This window comes from Eurosta solidaginis, chromosome 1 (assembly GCF_040869045.1).
Source record: "Eurosta solidaginis isolate ZX-2024a chromosome 1, ASM4086904v1, whole genome shotgun sequence".
NCBI classification, from domain to species: Eukaryota; Metazoa; Arthropoda; class Insecta; order Diptera; family Tephritidae; genus Eurosta; species Eurosta solidaginis.
In genome coordinates this window covers 99,668,226-99,687,768 of record NC_090319.1, presented here as the reverse complement: position 1 = coordinate 99,687,768, position 19,543 = coordinate 99,668,226, and the positions used below count along the sequence as shown (strand labels likewise).

General features: G+C 39.3%; 1 protein-coding gene across 1 annotated transcript in view; it reads left to right on the top strand.

Moving 5' to 3' along the window:
• The window catches only part of LOC137236575 (serine-rich adhesin for platelets), a 51,020-nt gene that overhangs the window by 19,221 nt on the left and 12,256 nt on the right, over positions 1 to 19,543 (top strand). The window contains exons 3-7 of the mRNA XM_067759335.1: positions 7,258 to 7,346; positions 7,418 to 7,651; positions 7,723 to 7,993; positions 10,521 to 10,970; positions 13,597 to 13,755. Coding sequence (XP_067615436.1) covers positions 7,258 to 7,346; positions 7,418 to 7,651; positions 7,723 to 7,993; positions 10,521 to 10,970; positions 13,597 to 13,755 — 1,203 coding nt within the window. The remainder of the gene's footprint in view (positions 1 to 7,257; positions 7,347 to 7,417; positions 7,652 to 7,722; positions 7,994 to 10,520; positions 10,971 to 13,596; positions 13,756 to 19,543) is intronic.

Below are 19,543 nucleotides of genomic sequence, written 5' to 3'. Positions count from 1 at the left end.
TTAAAAAAAATGTGCTAAGTCAACCTGTCAATAATATCAATCTGATTACTAGTCATTTCTTTGTGCGCGCATTTTATTTATTTATTAAATTCATTCAGTCTAAAAGTACATGCTTTGTTGTTGTTTTGTATTAACGATAAAGACACTCCCCGAAGGCTTTGGGGAGTGTTACCGATGTTGATAGCCCTTTGCCGGATATAGATCCCGTACGTTCCGGTAACAAAGCACTATTAAGGTACTAGCCCGACCATCTCGGGAACGATTTATATGACCACATTAAACCATGCATACATACATACATACATACATTTTGTTGGAGGAGCTATATATTATGCTGGCAACCTCTTGAGAGGGTGAGACCTGCCTTTGGTGTTTGATAAATGTTTTGTACTAACTATAATCTACTTCAATTCTTACATGTCGATAACTACATGCTTTCTTACAGACTAGTTAAAAATAGAAAATAATTCAAGCTTAACTTATATAAGCTGTTATTAAAATTAATAACACTACTAAATCAATTTGCTAGATGTATAGTCCTAGTTATAGGTTCATTCATAGCATAATTCGTTTTATTACTTATTTAGATAAATAATCTATTATGCCGAAGATCACGCAGTGGAATATATGGAATGAAGAAAGTAGACAAATCAGAGCAATTCGTGTTTATTACATTATAGGCAAGCATGAGTGAGATAAAAGTTCTTCTGTCATGCAAAGCCTGAAGACCAAGCAATTTGTGACTGCTGGTATATGATAGGAGGCCGTCTGGCCAGTGAAGCATACGTAAAGCGTTTTTTTTTTTTTTAATTTTTTGAACTTTCTCAATTTTATAGGAGTTAGATTCATAGAAAAGAATTCAATATTATTGAGCAATATTCAAGACCACTTCTGATCAAAGATATATAAATTGCCTTCAACGTCACAGGATCCTTAAAGTTACTGGTGTTACATCTACTGAACCCAACCATTGCACCAAATTCTGAAACAGCGAAATCAATGTGACTAGAAAAAGAGAGTTTGGAGTCAAAAATTACACCCAAGTCTTTACTCTCTTGACAACGATTAAGAGGTTTAGAATTTAGTTGGTAGGTAAAGTATGTGGCAGTTGTCTTTATGGAATAAGACACAACACAGCATTTGCTTGAATTTAAAAATAAATTATTGTCTGCGCACTATCCGGAAAAAGAGTCCAGATCAGAACCGTTAGAAATAAAATAAATAAATAAATGTAAGGCGCGATAACCTCTGAAGAGATTTTAGGACGCGCTTGTCTTCCAATTTACGTCGTGCTCCTTTTTTTAATTTTTCCTACAAATTGGCGGGACGGGACCTACTTGTTTTATGCCGACTCCGAACGGCATCTGCAAGGCAGATGAGTTTTCACTGAAAGCTTTTGCATGGCAGAAATACACTCGGATCGCTTGCCAAACACTGCCGAGGGGCGACCCCGCTTAGAAAAATTTTATTCTAATTGAAAAACCTTATTTCTAAAATTTTGATGTTGCTTTGCCCGGGGTGTGAACCCAGGGCATTCGGTGTGGTAGGCGGAGCACGCTACCATCACACCACGGTGGCCGCAGAAAATTATGATAAATAAATATAAGGCACGATAACCTCCGAAGAGATTTTAGGCCGAGCTTCTCTTCCAATTTGCGTTGGGCTCCTTTTTAATTTTTCCTACAAATTGGCGGGACGGGACCTACTTGTTTTATGCCGACTCCGAACGGCATCTGCAAGGCAGATGAGTTTTCACTGAAAGCTTTTGCATGGCAGAAATACACTCGGATCGCTTGCCAAACACTGCCGAGGGGCGACCCCGCTTAGAAAAATTTTATTCTAATTGAAAAACCTTATTTCTAAAATTTTGATGTTGCTTTGCCCGGGGTGTGAACCCAGGGCATTCGGTGTGGTAGGCGGAGCACGCTACCATCACACCACGGTAGTCGCCAATAGTTAGAAATAGTTTGACAAATAGTATTTTTTGTGAAATATATAGTTTTAGTGTTATATTTCAATCATTAAATCATATTGAGTAAAAAGTGCTAAGTCAGGAGAAAAAAAGTCATAAAATAGCTACTGGGTTAACATATATGATTTTTATTTATCTTTTTCAAAGCTTCTACACTCAAAAGTATTGCAACCAAGGTATCCTTATTCGCAGTTTTGAAAAAAAGTTTATTTCAAAAATTATTCAGTTTTTTTCGTCTCCTGTAAAATTCGTAAAAAGTGACTTAGCACATTTTCACATTAAGCTAACGATATGTATGTATGTTACTTTCATATTAAATTAATTAACCACAAATATTCTGCCAATCTTTTAGTTAAGTCTTTATTTGTTTAAAAGTAGATTTTTTTTTTATTATTTAGAAAATGTTCATATGCAAGCTAGAAATGAAACAAATGCTTCTGCAATTGAGGAAAAATCATGTTGAAATTTAAAAGAGTTTTAAGTTTATAAAACTGTTAATATACGGTTCAGGCAAAAACAATTGAAACTTAACCACTTTTATTTGAACATATCTCACTATGATCACTGTCTCGTGAGGCTACAGTTTATTGCAAAACTCGTAACTCTAGTGTTTGCAATCTATGTTGTTGTTGTAAAGTTCTTCGCCCTGCTTAGTCGATACGGCCAATCTGGGAAATAGAACGTGGCATTATTAAATAGGACTATAATGAAGTAGCAACCCTTGGATAGACCTTATATAGACCCAACTGTGGTGGAAACGTTTGTAATCTATCCACGGCGTAACCGATACTGTTGATGATTCATGGCGAACTATCGTTGGTATTCATATAGCATTTTCGTTTTAGAACTGCTTTCTACCCACATTTAAAGCCTGGCCATAAAACTTCTAATTGCAGCTCGAAATATCTCACAACTTTGTTCCCGAAGTGCCCTGCGCACACGGCGCATCTTATTAACGTTTTCCGCTTGGAAATCCAACAAAAAATCAATTTGCCAAGAATTGCTCCTTTGGACTAAGTGGGCAATTTTCGTCGCTCAAAGACCTAAACTAGTTCTCTCATCATACTTCTCCAGATTTTTGCCTTAGAGTCATGGCAGCAGAAAAAGGGGAGGCCTCCACTGAGTTGAGAAATACAAGTAATAAATATGCTTTTAACGTCAGTACCTGCCTCTTTAGGCTCAACCTCACGATGTTAAAACACACGGATCTAATTGTATGATCAGTGACCCTACTATCGGCTCGATGCTCCCTGCCTAAATACTTTGGTACCAAAATACAATCACAAGGTCTTGTCTTTGTAAGGTACGGAGTCTACCAATCCTCCTACCATTTTAAGAATAATGGCATCCGATTGCAAGGCAACTCCACCTTGTGTTCCATTACCATTCTCTTCTAAGCATAAATAATTCGCTGCATCAGATCTAATGCTTGGGATAAAACCAGATACATTAAACAGTTCCAAAATTTTAATACAAGTATTAAGGGATGTGAACAACCTTTTCTGAGCACCAGGATAGCCTACATCACAATTAAAGGATGTGATTACAGCATTTCCGCCACATAGAATGAATGAATGACAGCTACTATTCACATTTATTTTAGATCCAATGCCACCGTTCCCCATAGCCTAAATCAGTTTCAAAACATTTCAAAAAGAAAAATGAGCACAAACCCACTCTTTCAATTATCAATTGTTATCCACAAACTAAGGCATCTGCTTATCTCCATTTCCGAGCAAAGTTTCGTCAAATTACACACAGCACAATTTAGCGATGTGTTTCTTAACATTCTCTCGACCGTCCGCAGAAGAATGTTTGAAAAATGTATGCTAAGGTTAGAAAAACTTTATTGCCAACTTTCCAACAAAGAAGACCGCATTACTTCGAAAAGTATGTTTTATTGTCGGCTTCGAAAGCTGAAGAAGACGGCATTATGATAAACGCAATAATTTATTTAATTTGTTTAAACATTTACACATACATATTTTAACATATGTATGTGTTAATATATTTTTTCATTGTCGCGAAATTATCTTTTGTTGATTCAAACAAGTGGCAAAAATATGTAAACAATTTAAAAGTATTTTGAATATTATTTGTTGGCTCCATAATCATAAACATCATCATGCCCTGGCGGAAATGGGACTACCTTTAAATAAAAAAAAAGAAAAAAAAAATAATCAATTGGCGCGATTTACCTCCGAGGAGATTTAAGTCAAGCTTCTCTTACCATTTGCGTCGTGCTCCTTTTAATTTTCCCTACAAATTGACGGGACGGGACCTACATGTTTTATGCCGACTCCGAAAGGCAGCTGCGAGGTAGATGAATTTTCACTGAAAGGGTTTTCATGACAGAAATACACTCGGGGTGTTAGCCAAATCACTGCAGGGGCGACCCCGCTTGGAAAAACTCTTTTTCTAACTGAAAAAACATGTTTCTAAATTTTGATGCTACTTTGCCCGGGACTTGAACAGGAATCTTCAGCGCGGTTGGCGGGGCTACCACCACACCACGGCGGACAACCGGGACCACCTTTATTGCGTGATTGTAGACTTGTGACTGGAGGAGTAACATAATTTTTAAGGATGTTTGAATATCAAAATTTAATTCTTTCTAGCAGCACTTCAATGTTGATATTTGTAAACGGCTTTATTTAGCTTGACTCTGTGTAGCGGCTGGCCAGCCGGTCGGTCGGCCCTTGTTTACGAATTTTGTAATTAAAATTTAAGTAACTTCCCGATAAGCTACAAGCTTGAAACTTGGAATATAGTTCAGAACCCATGACAATGCAATAATTAGAAAAAAAAACTCCGACAGGCGCATGGATCGAAATATTTCAAAAAATATATTTGTGGTCCGATTTGGCTCATATTTGGAACACATAATACATACATGAATAGAAAGCGACCTATGAAAAAAATCGCCGCCAAGTGGCGCAGGGATCGATATATTAAAAAAAGTCGGGTTTGTGGTCCAACTTGGCTCATATTTGGAATACATATTACATACGGAAATATAAATCGCTTTATGGCTCATGTTTGGAACAAGTCCGGCAGAAGTGACATCAAAATACTTTGGTGTTCGAGGAGGGACAAGCATACGTGGCGCTGAGTCGAATAAAATCTTTGGAAGGATTATGTATTGACGACTTAGATTATAACAAATTGTCAGGAAAGAGTCCTTGTAATAATAAGTCACTAAATGAAATAAATAGAATGAGAAATAATAGGCAATTAAATAAAGACTAAAAACTTGAAAATAAAATAATTAAAAAAATGTTTAAGTTAAACGGTTTTGTTGAAAACAATACTTACATGAAGTAATAATAATACTAAAAGCTAGAAAATAATTAGGTAGGTCCTAGGTACTACTCAACACACTCCTCATCAATCTAGGGCGTTCATCAGACAATTAAATAAAAGCGTTGGACGCGTCACATTTCTATTGATAGTCATAAGTAAGACCAACTGAACCTTAATCAGGTTATGCTACGCCTCACATTTATAGAAATTTCACGCGCCCAACGGTTTTATTTAATTGTCCGATCAACGACCTAGATTGATGAGGGATGTGATGACTAGTACCTAGAACCTACCTAATTATTTTCTAGCTTTTAGTATTATTATTACTTAATGTAAGTATTGTTTTCAATAAAACCGTTTAACTTAAACTTTTTTTTTTAATTATTTTATTTATATTGTTTTGTTTAACAAAAATGTCCATCAAACTTTAAAAAGTATGAAAACATTAACTAATTTCTGCGACGGAATAATAAATCAGAAATAATTGACGAACTGTAGGGGTAAATTTTTCAGATTAGCTGATTTTCCCAGCAGGGTATATATGTAGTTAAGTACATAAAAATAGACATAATTGTTTTGGGCTATATTTATCTAATTTAGACCGTTCGCAATAAACCAGTGCCTGTCTTTCTTATACTGAACCAGCTTTGTAGTTTAAACCAGTGGGTTTTCAAACTGTAGGCCGCGGCTTTCATTTCCTTTGTTTGAATAAAAATATGAGAAGAATGACCGCAGAAGTCGCAGACGACGGGATGCCCTGGGGCGGATACTCCGAGGTACCACAAAAGTTTTGAAGAAATAACGAGGTCGACGAATGTTAGGACCCCAGGTAGTTTTAATAACATGATGAATCGCCAAATTTTTTGGAAATCTGTTTTGAGTCGCGACTTTAAAAAGTTTGAAGATCACTGGTTAAAACGATTTATTAATTTATGCGGAATATCCTTTGTATCCTATTTGTATCTTCTTCGCTGCCTTCAGACGTGAGCGCCAGCATCATATGTGCCGCAAAATGGTGGTCCAAGTCGATATTGGAATATTAAACAGCCCACATGATGGGCGCTAGAGCTGTGTTTACCGCCAAACAATTTGGTTTTGCGTATTGGTAGCCTCGATGAAACTTTTATGCACATGACTTTTTATCCACATGGCTCAAGTCGCACAGCCTATGCTCATTTATGAATATAGCCAGCCGCTTGTTTCAAAAGAGAGCTAGTTGTATCTCTCAATGGAGGACCGTGGTTTCTTATTAGCTAAAGCTCAGCCTTTCATATGATTAGCCGGACCCAATAAAGGCTGTTAGTCGTTTCTTATTTGCGATAACTGGAGATAATCAGCAACGCAAGCTGCACCAAGTCGTCCTCGACTTCTTCTCTAATACCGTAGAGCCTTTCTTTACCATTTGCTGCCACTAGCAGAATTATATAGAAATAGTTTTTAGGCCAGAGCAACTAACTTATTCGTATAAAAGGGCATATGATACGCTCCTTATAATACTTGATTACTAGATTCGAAATCGTACATAGATATAGCGATAGCTTTTTATTTTTAGAGAGCTGGTCCTTCAGCACCCTTTCATTATAGGTCTCAGACAGATGACATGGCTATGAACCGTATGTGTATCTTTACTATATTCTTCGTATTCTTGTTGGAAACATCCTCATGCATTCGCCTATCAAGACCTTACAATCAAAACCCCTGAGTTTCTGTGCGTTGAACTAAATTTGCACAAAGCTCGTATAGCACACCAACATTTTTTTATTGGCACGCCCAGTCAGTAATGCGCTAAAGTTCCTTAAGTCTCTCGAAGAACACATTTGAATTTCGATGTCATTACAATTTTCATGACTCTATTTTCGTTGATAATATTCAAATAAACATGGTCATATTGTGGCTATCAAAGCGGAGATGAGAGGGCCACACGGTATTTTTTTTTATTTGCGATCTGAGCTCATTTGGAATTTATTTTGACCTATCTACAGGTTAAATTGCATTCAACACCACCGCCGCCACCCGAACACAATTCGGTACAGCGTGAAATTCGTAACACCAAAACCGCTTACATACCCAGGTAAGTGACGTCTAACCTTGGAAACTTCATAATGAAAAAAAATATTAATAACGTTCTTACCTTCTGTGCAGATTTTATTTCCCACACGGCAAACCACAGCCACAAATCGCAGCCGAACGCACATTGCGTGGCATTTTGTCCGCATTCGATTCATTTCCGAACAATCAGGTAACAAAGGATGAGTTGCCGCGCATTTTGAAAATTTGTGGATTGCCATTCTATTGGCGCATGCCAGTTATGGTATTCTGTCAGCAAGGTAATTCGGGATTGGTGGAACGGCAAAGATTTGTCGAATTTTGGAAACAGTAAGTAACTATGTCCATTCGCAAGGTTAAAGGAAATAGGAATGCCTTATCTCTGATTTCACATTTTTTAGAATGAACGTTTATTGCCATGATGCAGCCTCGCGATTTGTTTACATTCTATCGCGCGGTCAACGTTTCCGTCAGTACATACTGCCCGAAGACTTCGCGCCACTCGTACAGGATGTGGTCGATACGCATCCCGGCTTAGCGTTCCTTAAAGAAGCCACCGAGTTTCATTCCAGATATGTGCATACAGTGATTGCGAGAATATTCTATTCGGTAAATAGATGCTGGTCGGGCAGGATAAACATATCAGAGCTAAAGAAATCCGATTTATTAGAGGTGAGTTTGGATATTACCTTTATTTACTACTTTTTCAATTTTTATATTGCATGAATGAAGTGCAGTTTTAAAATCCCAAGCTATATTTAAAGTGAAGTGTAGCGGTTTTTAGGAAGTTTAGACTATAGGCTTAGTATTTGCTAACAAATGCACTCATCAGCGGTCTGAACAAGGAGATTTGGAGACGTTTGGAAAACGACTAAATGTATACAACTGGAAGCCCTCCTTGATGGCAGAAAGCTGTGCATAGAAATATGGGCGTTGTTCAACCATACAAAGCACGATGCCACCACTTAAGAGTTTAGGCTGACATCGGGATACCTGAAGGATTTTATGCTACATATATACACTGACGGACCAAGTACGCTGATGTGGTGCTCGTTCTGTTGCTGGCCAACCATATAATACTTGGCCCGTGGAAAAATGGAAATAGTAATACTAAGACACTTTCACTTCAGTTGTCGGCAGCGAACACACTTGAGCCTCTAGTGCTTCTGTATTGCACATGAAAAGTCCCCCCTTCTCCGCATTAGCATTAAGAAAGCAAATAGTCACACTACATATCAGTAGGTAAGGTTAGGTTGAGTGGTAGCTGCCTTAGTAGGACAAGCCAACGTGGGATACATGAAGGTTCATTGGGATACCCCATAAAATAACATCTGCTTTATTAACTAGGAAAATTGCTGAGCAGCAACAATGGTTGTAATTTCGAATATGAGCAATTGACACTGAATAAACCTTCCAGATGTACGAGTACGCCGAGACCAAACCACCTTCAACTAGTTTCGTCGTCTAGTTCATGAAATGGCTCGATGATCTCAACGGATTCACATGAGTGAAGTAACCAGTCTAGCTCCCAATAACCAAGCATATATGAACTACGTCCGGTTTATTGAACCCATTCGAGCCCCCTAAGGACTATGGCTTGATAAACTACTATGTCCCAAAATCTACACGATTCTTATCTTAAAATAATTGGAGATCAGGTACTGCCAGACCTCCCCCGATAGCACCGCAATCAAGCCGCTTGGCTATCCGAGTAGATTTTATTGCTGTAACAGAAATTTATTTGGATAGCACCCCATCCTTAATTCGTGCTTCGAAGTATCTAAAGGAATGGGACAGTTTAAGTTTGCAGCTTACTTCGAGCTTCTGACAGAACCATCCACCACTACTTTCGTTTCCAACAGCGACCCATCCGTGAACCAGTAAACTAGTCCTGAGTTTATGTTTCCAATCCTCCCATTGGAAATGAAGGTGTTGACGCCCGCACAGGGAGCAAGCAATCGTTCGTCATTCCTGCGATATTTTCGAAGTTTGAAAAAATTCTGGTACTCCAGTGCCCAGTGATCACGAATCACAAAGCGTTATCAAGACCTACGCCGCAGCTTCCTTGCCGGCAATGCCCACCAGTATGCTCAGTATTTCACTCAGGTCCCAGGTATATATTTTTCTCAGCGCCGCTGATACCAATGAGCGCTGTCCGTTGTACGAGCCCTAATATTTGTCTAATGCTCGCCGTTTTTACTGTTCCATCATATCAGCACCCCATAGAGAAGTATCGGCTTGATTACGATCGGAAGGTCAGTGTACGACCTTTTGCGAGAGCCCCCAGCTTTTGCCAATGCCGCCCTACAAAAGTGCAATACAATCGAAGCATTTCTAGCACTGTTCTCAATACTGACTCTTTCGAAAACAGTTTACTTTCCAGTTTGATTCTTGATTTTTAACCATATCAGAGAGTACCAGCGGTTCTTCCCCAATCGAGATAAGCCCCAAAACAGACATCTTCTTTATCCAAGAAGTAAGGCGGAACTAATGATGCACCTGAACATTGACCACCGTGGGTCCATGATCTACCTGAATTATCTACAATCATCTGCCATCGAATCAGATACCGAAATTTGGAAGAATATTACAAAGGATCTCGCAGGATAGTGCCCTATCATCCTTGCTTATTAATCTACGTATCTAGGAACACCCTAATCAACGCAGTTCAAATATCATCCTCATAAGGAAGTTTGAGTTCTTCTAGCGCTTGGATCTACGGAGTTAATCATTTTAGCAGGTATCTGCTGGAGGCCGAGACGTCTTCCACGCGTATCAACAGCGATCCCCAAATTGTGTCTTCAGAGAGACCTTGAATGATAACCACGTTCCGCCACAGACAAGGTAATGTATGACCAAGCACAAAGAAAAGGAGCGTAAGCTGCCGCAATAGGCTCGGCAAACTCTTACCTAAACAGACTGGATCCAGATATTCCAACCATTTTTTCCACATGCTTCCTCAGGACGATTAATCTAACCCTCCTCCATATGCTCGATATAAGTAAGATACTCACCTTTAATTTTTTTCTCCGTTAGCTGTTATAACAACTGCAACAACTGGATTGTCAGGTCTTTGTTTGTATAAAAAACTTTGTTTGCTCCTCTATAAAAAAAAGCTGATTGTATTTTTTTCGTTGCGTTCTAACAGTATATTCCATATTTATTCGCGTTGCCAAATTTCACTTCTCTCTCTCTATAGGTGTTAACGTTGCTGGAAGAAGAGGATGATATTAATCAAATTATGGCTTTCTTTAGTTATGAACATTTTTATGTAATTTACTGTAAATTTTGGGAATTGGATAAAGATCACGATTTACTGATCAGTCAAGAAGATTTAGCACGCCACAGCGATCATGCCTTGTCAACACGAATTGTTGAACGAATTTTTTCGGGTTGTGTTACTCGTAGCGATAATAAGAAACAGCCGGAAGAAGATCCAAAAATGTCTTATACCGATTTTGTGTGGTTTCTACTATCGGAAGAAGATAAGCGCTCACCTACCGCAATTGAGTATTGGTTCCGTTGTATGGATATCGATGGTGATGGTGTGCTGTCCATGTACGAATTGGAGTACTTCTATGAGGAGCAACAACAGCGTATGGAATCCATTGGCATTGAGACTTTGCCGTTTGAGGATTGCCTGTGCCAGGTAAGACTTGCATTATAATTGCTTTTACACGAGTTCTACTTCTATAGATAGATTTTGGTAAAATGTCACTTTTGATTAACTCGTGTAACGGCAACTTTACTTATATTTTCGAAATAAATTTTCCGAAAACAAGATGTTATCAATACTCAATAGTAATCACAGAAAAATACATCCGGGATGCAGCCTCACAATCGCTCCTCTTCAAGCTTACCCCAGGCTTCGAAACAACCCGACTTTTTATCCGTCTAACGACTGACAGTTTCGAGCAAGAACCTTTCGAAGAGCGTACAGCGAAGATGACAGCGTATTATCAAATTTTATTTTTCAATATGTCTTTTTTGTGGTTTACTTCTTTATCTCGTTCTTCCTTCCTTCTCATACCAATTTCTTAGTATATTGCAGTTGATGCGTACGATTACAACGAATTATTGTTATGAAATAAACAGCTATGTCTCCAATCCTTCAGAAAGATGAATTGGAGCCTACAATAAGGTACTTAGACTTATATCTTTTCAAAAATTCTGAAAGTTGTCGATTGCCGACTCTTCTTCACTTAGCATAGATAGATGGATAGCTATGATAAAGATCGTTGTGCCCTTATCTCCTTCCATCTAGATTCTAGATTCTAGACCAAGAAGACTTCCCGTAGAATCTACTTTATCCTTTGGCTTAGGGTTCGTATGTGCGAATACTCTGACATGATAAGACCAAAAATCGTTCCCTTCCTCTAACAATACTGTCGCATTCCGGGAGTATGTGATAGGTCACAAAACCCGCACGAAAATGGTCGTACACTTTAACAGGGGCAACAACATTCTGACTATGGGTCCGAAGACACCGACTCTAAATCCATCATTTGTCTTCGAGCAGTCTATATACAATACCATTTTGTATGAGTGGCGAATGTTCTCCGTTCTCCCTTGCATCTTTTCTCAAAGACTATCTGGTTTTTTTTTTGCTATTCTCTCGCAATTAAACCATTTTGCGGGATGAAGTAACCTTCCCTCTACTATAGCCATCATTATATATGTTCACAAGGGTTCGTTTGGCCGACTATAGCTACGTGTATGGGGCCCAGGTCGAGATTGGCTCCAAATATGTGCGCATGGCCTCTGTTGTGCAGGCCGGGCGTTGGAGTCTTATGAATGATGCCTTATTGTTCTCGATATCTGATCTTGGTATACATCTTTCATGTGGGCTGCATTCCCATGACGTTTACACGCCGTTATGGACTTAGTGGTCCTTTTAAATCCCAAAGCCGCACAAACTAGGGTATTGTTCTTAGTTGTAAAAAGTTGCATTGCATATTTTGTTCCTGGTGATTCTATTAATTGTAGTATCGTGGGAACACTTCTTCTGGTGAAATAATGTCCGCTTTGGAAAGGTTGATGTTAAGGCAATCTGCGGATTTCAAACTTTCGGCAATATGATTGGAAGACCTAGTAGAAAACACGTAGCAAACTTGTTCGTATGCGATTTTTCCTCAAATTGACCCTTCACGTTCTTTAAGAAGTATTTTGCTCTAGGTGACAGCAGACACCGGCATGAAAGCAAAGCAAAGTGCCAGAAGGAGTACCGCTATTGGAGTCCATGAGACTTGCGTAACGCTAGGACAGGAACGCTGTGGATATTCAACTCTTCCTTGTAAAGAATAAGCTCCAAAAACTCTGGCAAGTGCAGAGTCTCGCTCAGTACTATATTGACTGCCAAAAAAACGCCCTATCTGAACATAAATTCAATACATTTTGAAGTGAGATAGGTGGCGCTCGTCAATCAAATGGCGTTTTTGAAACGAATCCTGAGATGGTGTTTTAAAAAATATTCTGATAGGGCTTTTTCGACCTGGTAGCCGAGATAGGATTATATTCCACATTTTAAAACTTTGACAAATAATCTTCTCACCTAGAAATATTTCGATTCGGTCGGTATGGACTAGGTTTAATATGGTCATATAATCCGTTCCCGAGGTGGTCGGGCTTAATGGTGCTTGTTACCGGATCGTAGCGGATATTTATCCGACAAAGGACCACCAAGATCGATAAAACTCCCCATCGGAGAGTGCCTTCATCGTGAATACAACAACAACAAACTTTCTGGAACTAGCACGATTAACTATAACCGTTATACCCCTTCCATCCGTGAGGAACTTGGTACCGCCCGAGCTCCTCCTATTAAATTTGTGACAGGATTTGCCTAATGTAGCTGATTTTGTCAATTGGGTTGGAGAATATATAAATCTATTAATTGTGTTGACAACCAATCCCTACAAGAATACTTGACTCCAATATGCCATTTTATATTGGTGTTACACTGAGCTCTTTGCTCCTATGTCGAAAGCTTCAGGCTCCTTATAACGGCTTCAATAATCGAAAAACAGAGTGTGAGTTTAGATCAAAACCCTACATTACCCCTCAAACGTGAAGTGGTGGTTGAACGGTGGATGAAGTAAACGAAATTTAGTTTTTGCAGTGATTCGATTTCTGACAGTGATTTCGATTTCTTGGAGCATCATTGTTGTATCAAGCATTCAAATATATAGTTTTAGTTGGGAAAAGAGCATATTAATTTATATTTTAAGTTAGAGAGTGGAGACTATTCTTAATTAAATTTATTATGTAATTTACAGATGCTTGACATGATCAAACCTGCACGCCGTGACTGCATTACATTGGGTGATTTGAAGCGTTGCAAAATGACACATGTCTTTTTTGACACATTCTTCAATTTGGAAAAATATTTGGATCATGAACAACGTGATCCATTCGCCTCGCAACGTGATGAATATGTAAGTAAATATACATCCCAATTCTAAACAAAAATTTCTTGCGAGTTTTTTCCCTTCTCCCATTCCTCTTATTCTAATTAAAAAGTCCTTGTGAGTTTTTTCACTTCTCCTTTTCCTCTTATTCAGAACAATGTTCGAAAAAGGGAAACCCGGTTATTGGAGAAAAATAGGTATTATGAATGTGATTGAAAGGGAGATTTCTCTGCCTTTTTGGGAGTTTTTTCACTTGTTAAATTAAAGGGAATACAACCAAATAGTTTGAATAATGACGTATGTCGAAAGAGGAATTCAACTCGGCTTGGCGGCTAGACAATTGCTTTGCTGAATAAAAGCAGGCAACTCCAGCGGATTTGTGTTATCGTGTAGTCTTTTTCTTATGATCCTTTGTTGATGTTGCTGTGGCACCAATTCATTAATAATTTCAGTCAATACCAAATGAAATGCAATACTGTGCATTGTTTATATTTTATTGCTCAATTTTAAACAAATTCCCAACAGTAGTTAAACTTTTCATTTTATCAAACAAAAATAGAAATGCGCAATAAAATTTCAATTGGCAAAACAGCTGACTTCGAAATTCCTATTCTCCAATTATTGTTCTCCCTATGAGGAAAGAATAGGATGATTTTTTCCGCGGGAATAAAAAAATTCGCGAGAACAAAATTCCGAGGGAGTATTTATAAAAAAACTTTAAAAAAAAATAAAAAAAAACATCTTTAAGTTAAACGGTTTTATGGAAAACAATAATTACATGAAGTAATAATAATACTAAAAGCTAGAAAATAATTAGGTAGGTCCAAAGTACTAGTCATCACATTCCTCATCAATCTAGGGCGCTGATCAGACAATTAAATAAAAGCCTTGGACGCATGAAATTTCTAAAAATGAGAGGCGTATCATAACCTGATTAAGGTTCAGTTGGTCTTACTTATGACTATCAATAGAAATGTGACGCGTCCAACGCTTTTACATAATGACTGATGAACGCCCTAGATTGATGAGGAGTGTGATGACTAGTACTTAGGACCTACCTAATTATTTTCTACCTTTAGTATTATAATTACTTCATGTAAGTATTGTTTTTAATAAAACCGTTAAACTTAAAATTTTTTTTAATTATTTTATTTTCAAGTTTTTAGTCTTTATTTAATTGCCTATTATTTCCCATTCTATTTAGTTCATTTATTGACTCATTATTACAAGGACTCTTTCCTGACAATTTGTTACATTCTAAGTCCTCAATACATAATCCTTCCAAGGACTTTACTCGACTCTGCGCCACGTATGCTTGTCCCTCCTCCAACTCCAAAATATTTTGATGTCACTTCTACCGGACTATATGTAATATTTGTTCCAAATATGAGCCAAATCGGACATCCTAGGTCGCTGTTATGTATGAAACGAGATGGCAGCGCCACGACAATAAATTATTTATATATACATCTGGGAACTGTGTTGCCACAACATTCTTTATCTTTTTCTTTATTACTTTTTTATCTTTCAATTGATATACTTTGACGCATTAACTTTAAAATGTAACAATTAACTTATTTCATTAATTAAATAAACACTCATATATAAAAGTGGTGTCAGAAGTGTATTTTAAAAATGAGCCTTACACCGGAGGATTTAAAAACAGTGTTGGACGCGCTAGCAGGAGCAATCCGAGGAGCTGTGGAGGAGGCTGCATAGAATGCTGCGGCAAATACAAACGAAAATCGTTCGGTGTCGCCCGAAAAGGGAGAGCCGATTTGCAAGTTCGCCCTTCGGCTAAGAGAAGCGGCTGTACACTGTGAGTATGGAGAATTCTTAGATAGAATGCTACTAGAGCAATTGTTGTATGACGTAGAATCACGAGTTATTTGTGATGAAGTTATTGCAAAGCAACCAAAAAATTTTGCTGAAGCATACGAAATTGCGCATACAATCGAATTAACACAAAACGCCACAACAGACCTAAAGTGCACAGAGGTGATACAAACAAGCGAGCCAACGTATAAACTGGGATACGCACCAGTTAAAACAAAAGAAATACAAATTCGAAAAACCGACGCAGAGGGAAAAAGAGAAAGGGTCCAATTGTTACGGATGTGGGGGGCAGCACCTTAGAAAAGACTGCAAATTTAACAATTCCAAATGCTTTGCATGTGGAAGAGTGGGCCACATCGCCAAAGTGTGCAAGACCAAATTAGATCAGATTTCAGAGGATGGATGTGAATCAGTTCAAAAATTAAACAGTGTTAATGCATGCAATGCAGTCGATAGAAAAATGATTCCTATATATATAGGTGGGAAACAAATTCAGATGGAATTAGATACGGGTGCACCATGTGCAGTAATGAATTGCAAAACGTTGCGTTCGATTAAACCAAATTTTAGGTTGTTAAAGACAGATCGACGATTCACAAGCTATACGAGCCACAAGGTGAACTGCATTGGACGGGTCGTAGTAACTGCGACAATGGAGAAAACTTCACGACGACTTAATTTGTATGTCGTTCAAGGAGATTGTGATACCCTTTGCGGCCGAGAATGGATATCGCAATTCGCACGAGAAATAAACTTAACTGAACTGTTTTCATCGTCTAACCGAATCAATACTATAAATTCAATAGCACCAAAACTATCAATAAACCAACAAACGCGACTGCAACATCTCATTACACGTTTTGAGGACATCTTCAGTACGACAGCTGGGAAGTTGAGTGGGCCACCTGCAAAAGTAAAGCTCAAAGCTGGAGCAACACCAGTTTTCGCGCGAGCGCGCGATGTACCGATGGCGCTGAGAGAGAAGTATGCCCAGGAAATAGATCGTAAAATTCAGTCAGGTTTTTACAAGAGAGTGGAGCATTCAGAATGGGCCTCAACAACACACGTAGTAGCAAAAAAGAATGGGGTTATTCGCATTACCGGTATTTATAAGCCCAGTCAATCCAAAAATGATCATCGACGAACACCCGATTCCAAAAGCAGAAGATTTGTTTAATAAAATGAAAAACGCTACAATATTTTGTCACTTAGATATAACAGATGCATATACGCATTTAACAATTGACAATGAGTTTGCGCATGTATTGACATTAAATACAGTGACGCATGGGTTAATACGACCTACTCGTGCGGTATATGGAGCAGCAAATATTCCAGCTATCTGGCAAAGAAAAATGGAGACTGTGTTACAGGGAGTCCCAAATGTTTTACAATTTTTTGATGATATCTTGGTTTGCTGAAAACTTCGAGCAGCTACTGATAGTTTTGGAAACGACACTAAATCGCATTAAATCACATGGTTTGCATTTGAGCAAGTCAAAGTGTGTCTTTGCGACACCATCGGTGGAGTTCCTTGGCCACCGCATCGACGAACAGGGCAGACATAAATCCGAAAAACACATTGAAGCGGTACTAAACGCCCCCAAGCCAACGACTTTCGAAGAGTTACAGCTGTTTTTAGGAAAAACCACGTATTATAGCGCATTTATTCCAGATTTGGCCACAAGTGCACGGCCATTGCGGGATATGCTGAGAAGAGAGAAATTTTACTGGACTAAGGAGGCAAACGCAGCGTTTGCCTGATTGAAACAGACTTTGGTTTCATCTCAAGTGTTGATGCCATACGACCCAACACTACCTGTACTACTGGCAACAGACGCGAGTCCAACAGGACTAGGAGCCGTGCTTTCACACCGTTTAGAGAAAGGGACCGAACGACCAATTGCATATGCAAGTCGAACATTGAATGCTACAGAACAACGCTATCCACAGATTGACAAAGAGGCATTGGCAATTGTGTGGGCGGTTCAGAAATTTTTCAAATATTTATACGCGCGTCATTGGACACTAATCACCGATCATAAGCCAATGTCACAAATATTACAACCTGACAAATCGCTTTCAGTATTATGCATAAGTAGAATGGCGAACTATGCAGACTTTTTAAGCAGATTTGATTTCGAGGTAGTGTACAAGAGCCGACTATCTTTCACGCGCCCACTTTCGCTCACCGAAATCATTACAAATTAAGCAGATGCAGCAGACAGCCATGACGAATCTAGACGAATATGATGAGTTCGACCACTTCATGATTCGCCAAATCCACCAATTACCACTAAGTTCAGAACACATAGTAAGAGAGTGCAGAAAAGATCAACGAATGGGTAAAATAATTAAACTACTGGAAAGTGGCCAATGCTTGAAAAGGGCAGGGTACAAATCCCCAGAAATCAATTATAAGTTGTCCTCCGGATGTTTGACGTTCGAACATCGTGTTGTTATTCCACCAAAATATCGAAACAAACTGCTTGACAATTTACACACGGGGCGTTTAGGAATTGTTAAGATGAAAGGTATTGCTCGCTCATTCATATACTGGCCGGGCATAGACAATGATATCGAGAATATTGCGAACCAATGTGATGCATGTGCAAGACAAGCAAACAAACCGGCAAAAAGTGAAGATCATCATTGGGAATACCCCAAGGGACCATGGGAACATATTCATATCGACTATGCGGGACCTTTCGAGGGAGCGATGTTGCTGGTAATCTCGGATGCATACAGTAAGTGGTTAGAAGTCAGAGTTACTAAATCTATGGCGGTGCAGATCGAGGCAAAGGTGAATGGAGACAGCACCAGCATTGTGCTGGCCGCAGCCTACTTCCCGGGGGACGACAGCACAGTCCCTCCAGTTAACGTGCAGAAGCTAGTGGAGCACTGCAGAAGAGCGAAACTTCCGTTGATTATAGGAAGCGATGCTAACTCCCACAACACGGAGTGGGGCAGCAATGATACCAACCAAAGGGGTGAGTGTTTACTAGAATATATAGTCAGCAACGATTTGAATATATATAACGTCGGGAGCAAACCGACGTTTGTCACGAGAGTCAGGGCAGAGGTCCTAGATATAACACTTGGCAACAACCTGACTGAGAATATGATCTCGAAATGGAGAGTCTCAGAAGAACCCTCCCTATCGGATCATAGGATCATAAGGTTTGAGCTGGGTGCTGTATCGGGGCAATACAGCCATAAAAGAAATCCCAGGAAAACAGACTGGGGCAGCTACAAAAGTATCATAGAGGCTAACGCGGATAGTCTCAGAAATAAGAGCAGAAGCACTAACTGTACTGAGTTAGAGGGCAGAGTAGATAGGGCAAATCAGATAATGATAGATGCCTACAACTCCAGTTGCCGAGTCTCCTTAGTTAAGGGTAAGAAGGCAACCCCCTGGTGGTCGCATGACCTGACACTACTAAGGAAGGAAGTCAGGAAACTCTTTAACGGGGCAAGAAGAACCGGCAACTGGGAGGAATACACTCAAAATCTAACAAAGTACAATAAAGAGATAAGGAAAGCTAAGAGGGAAAGTTTCAGAAATTTCTGTGAGGGAATTTCTAGCACACCTGCAGCGGCAAGGCTCCACAAGGCCCTAGCCAAAGAGCAGAGGGAGATTAACTTAGCGATTAGGCTTCCAGACGGTACCTATACCGGAACGGTGGAGGAGCGAGCGAGGGCCCTGCTACACACGCATTTTCCGGGTGCCTCTACGCAAGTACCGGAACCTGTGTTCCCCAGAGTGAAACCAACCCCATCAGACTGGCAACTGGCCAACTCCCTCTTCAGTGAGGCCAGAGTCAGATGGGCAGTGGAATCCTTTGAGAAATACAAATCTCCGGGGGTGGATGGCATCTACCCGGTGCTAATGCAGCAAGGGACACAGATCATCCCACATCTGGCCAGGATCATGAGAGATAGCCTGGCACTGGGATACATACCCATGATGTGGAGAAGA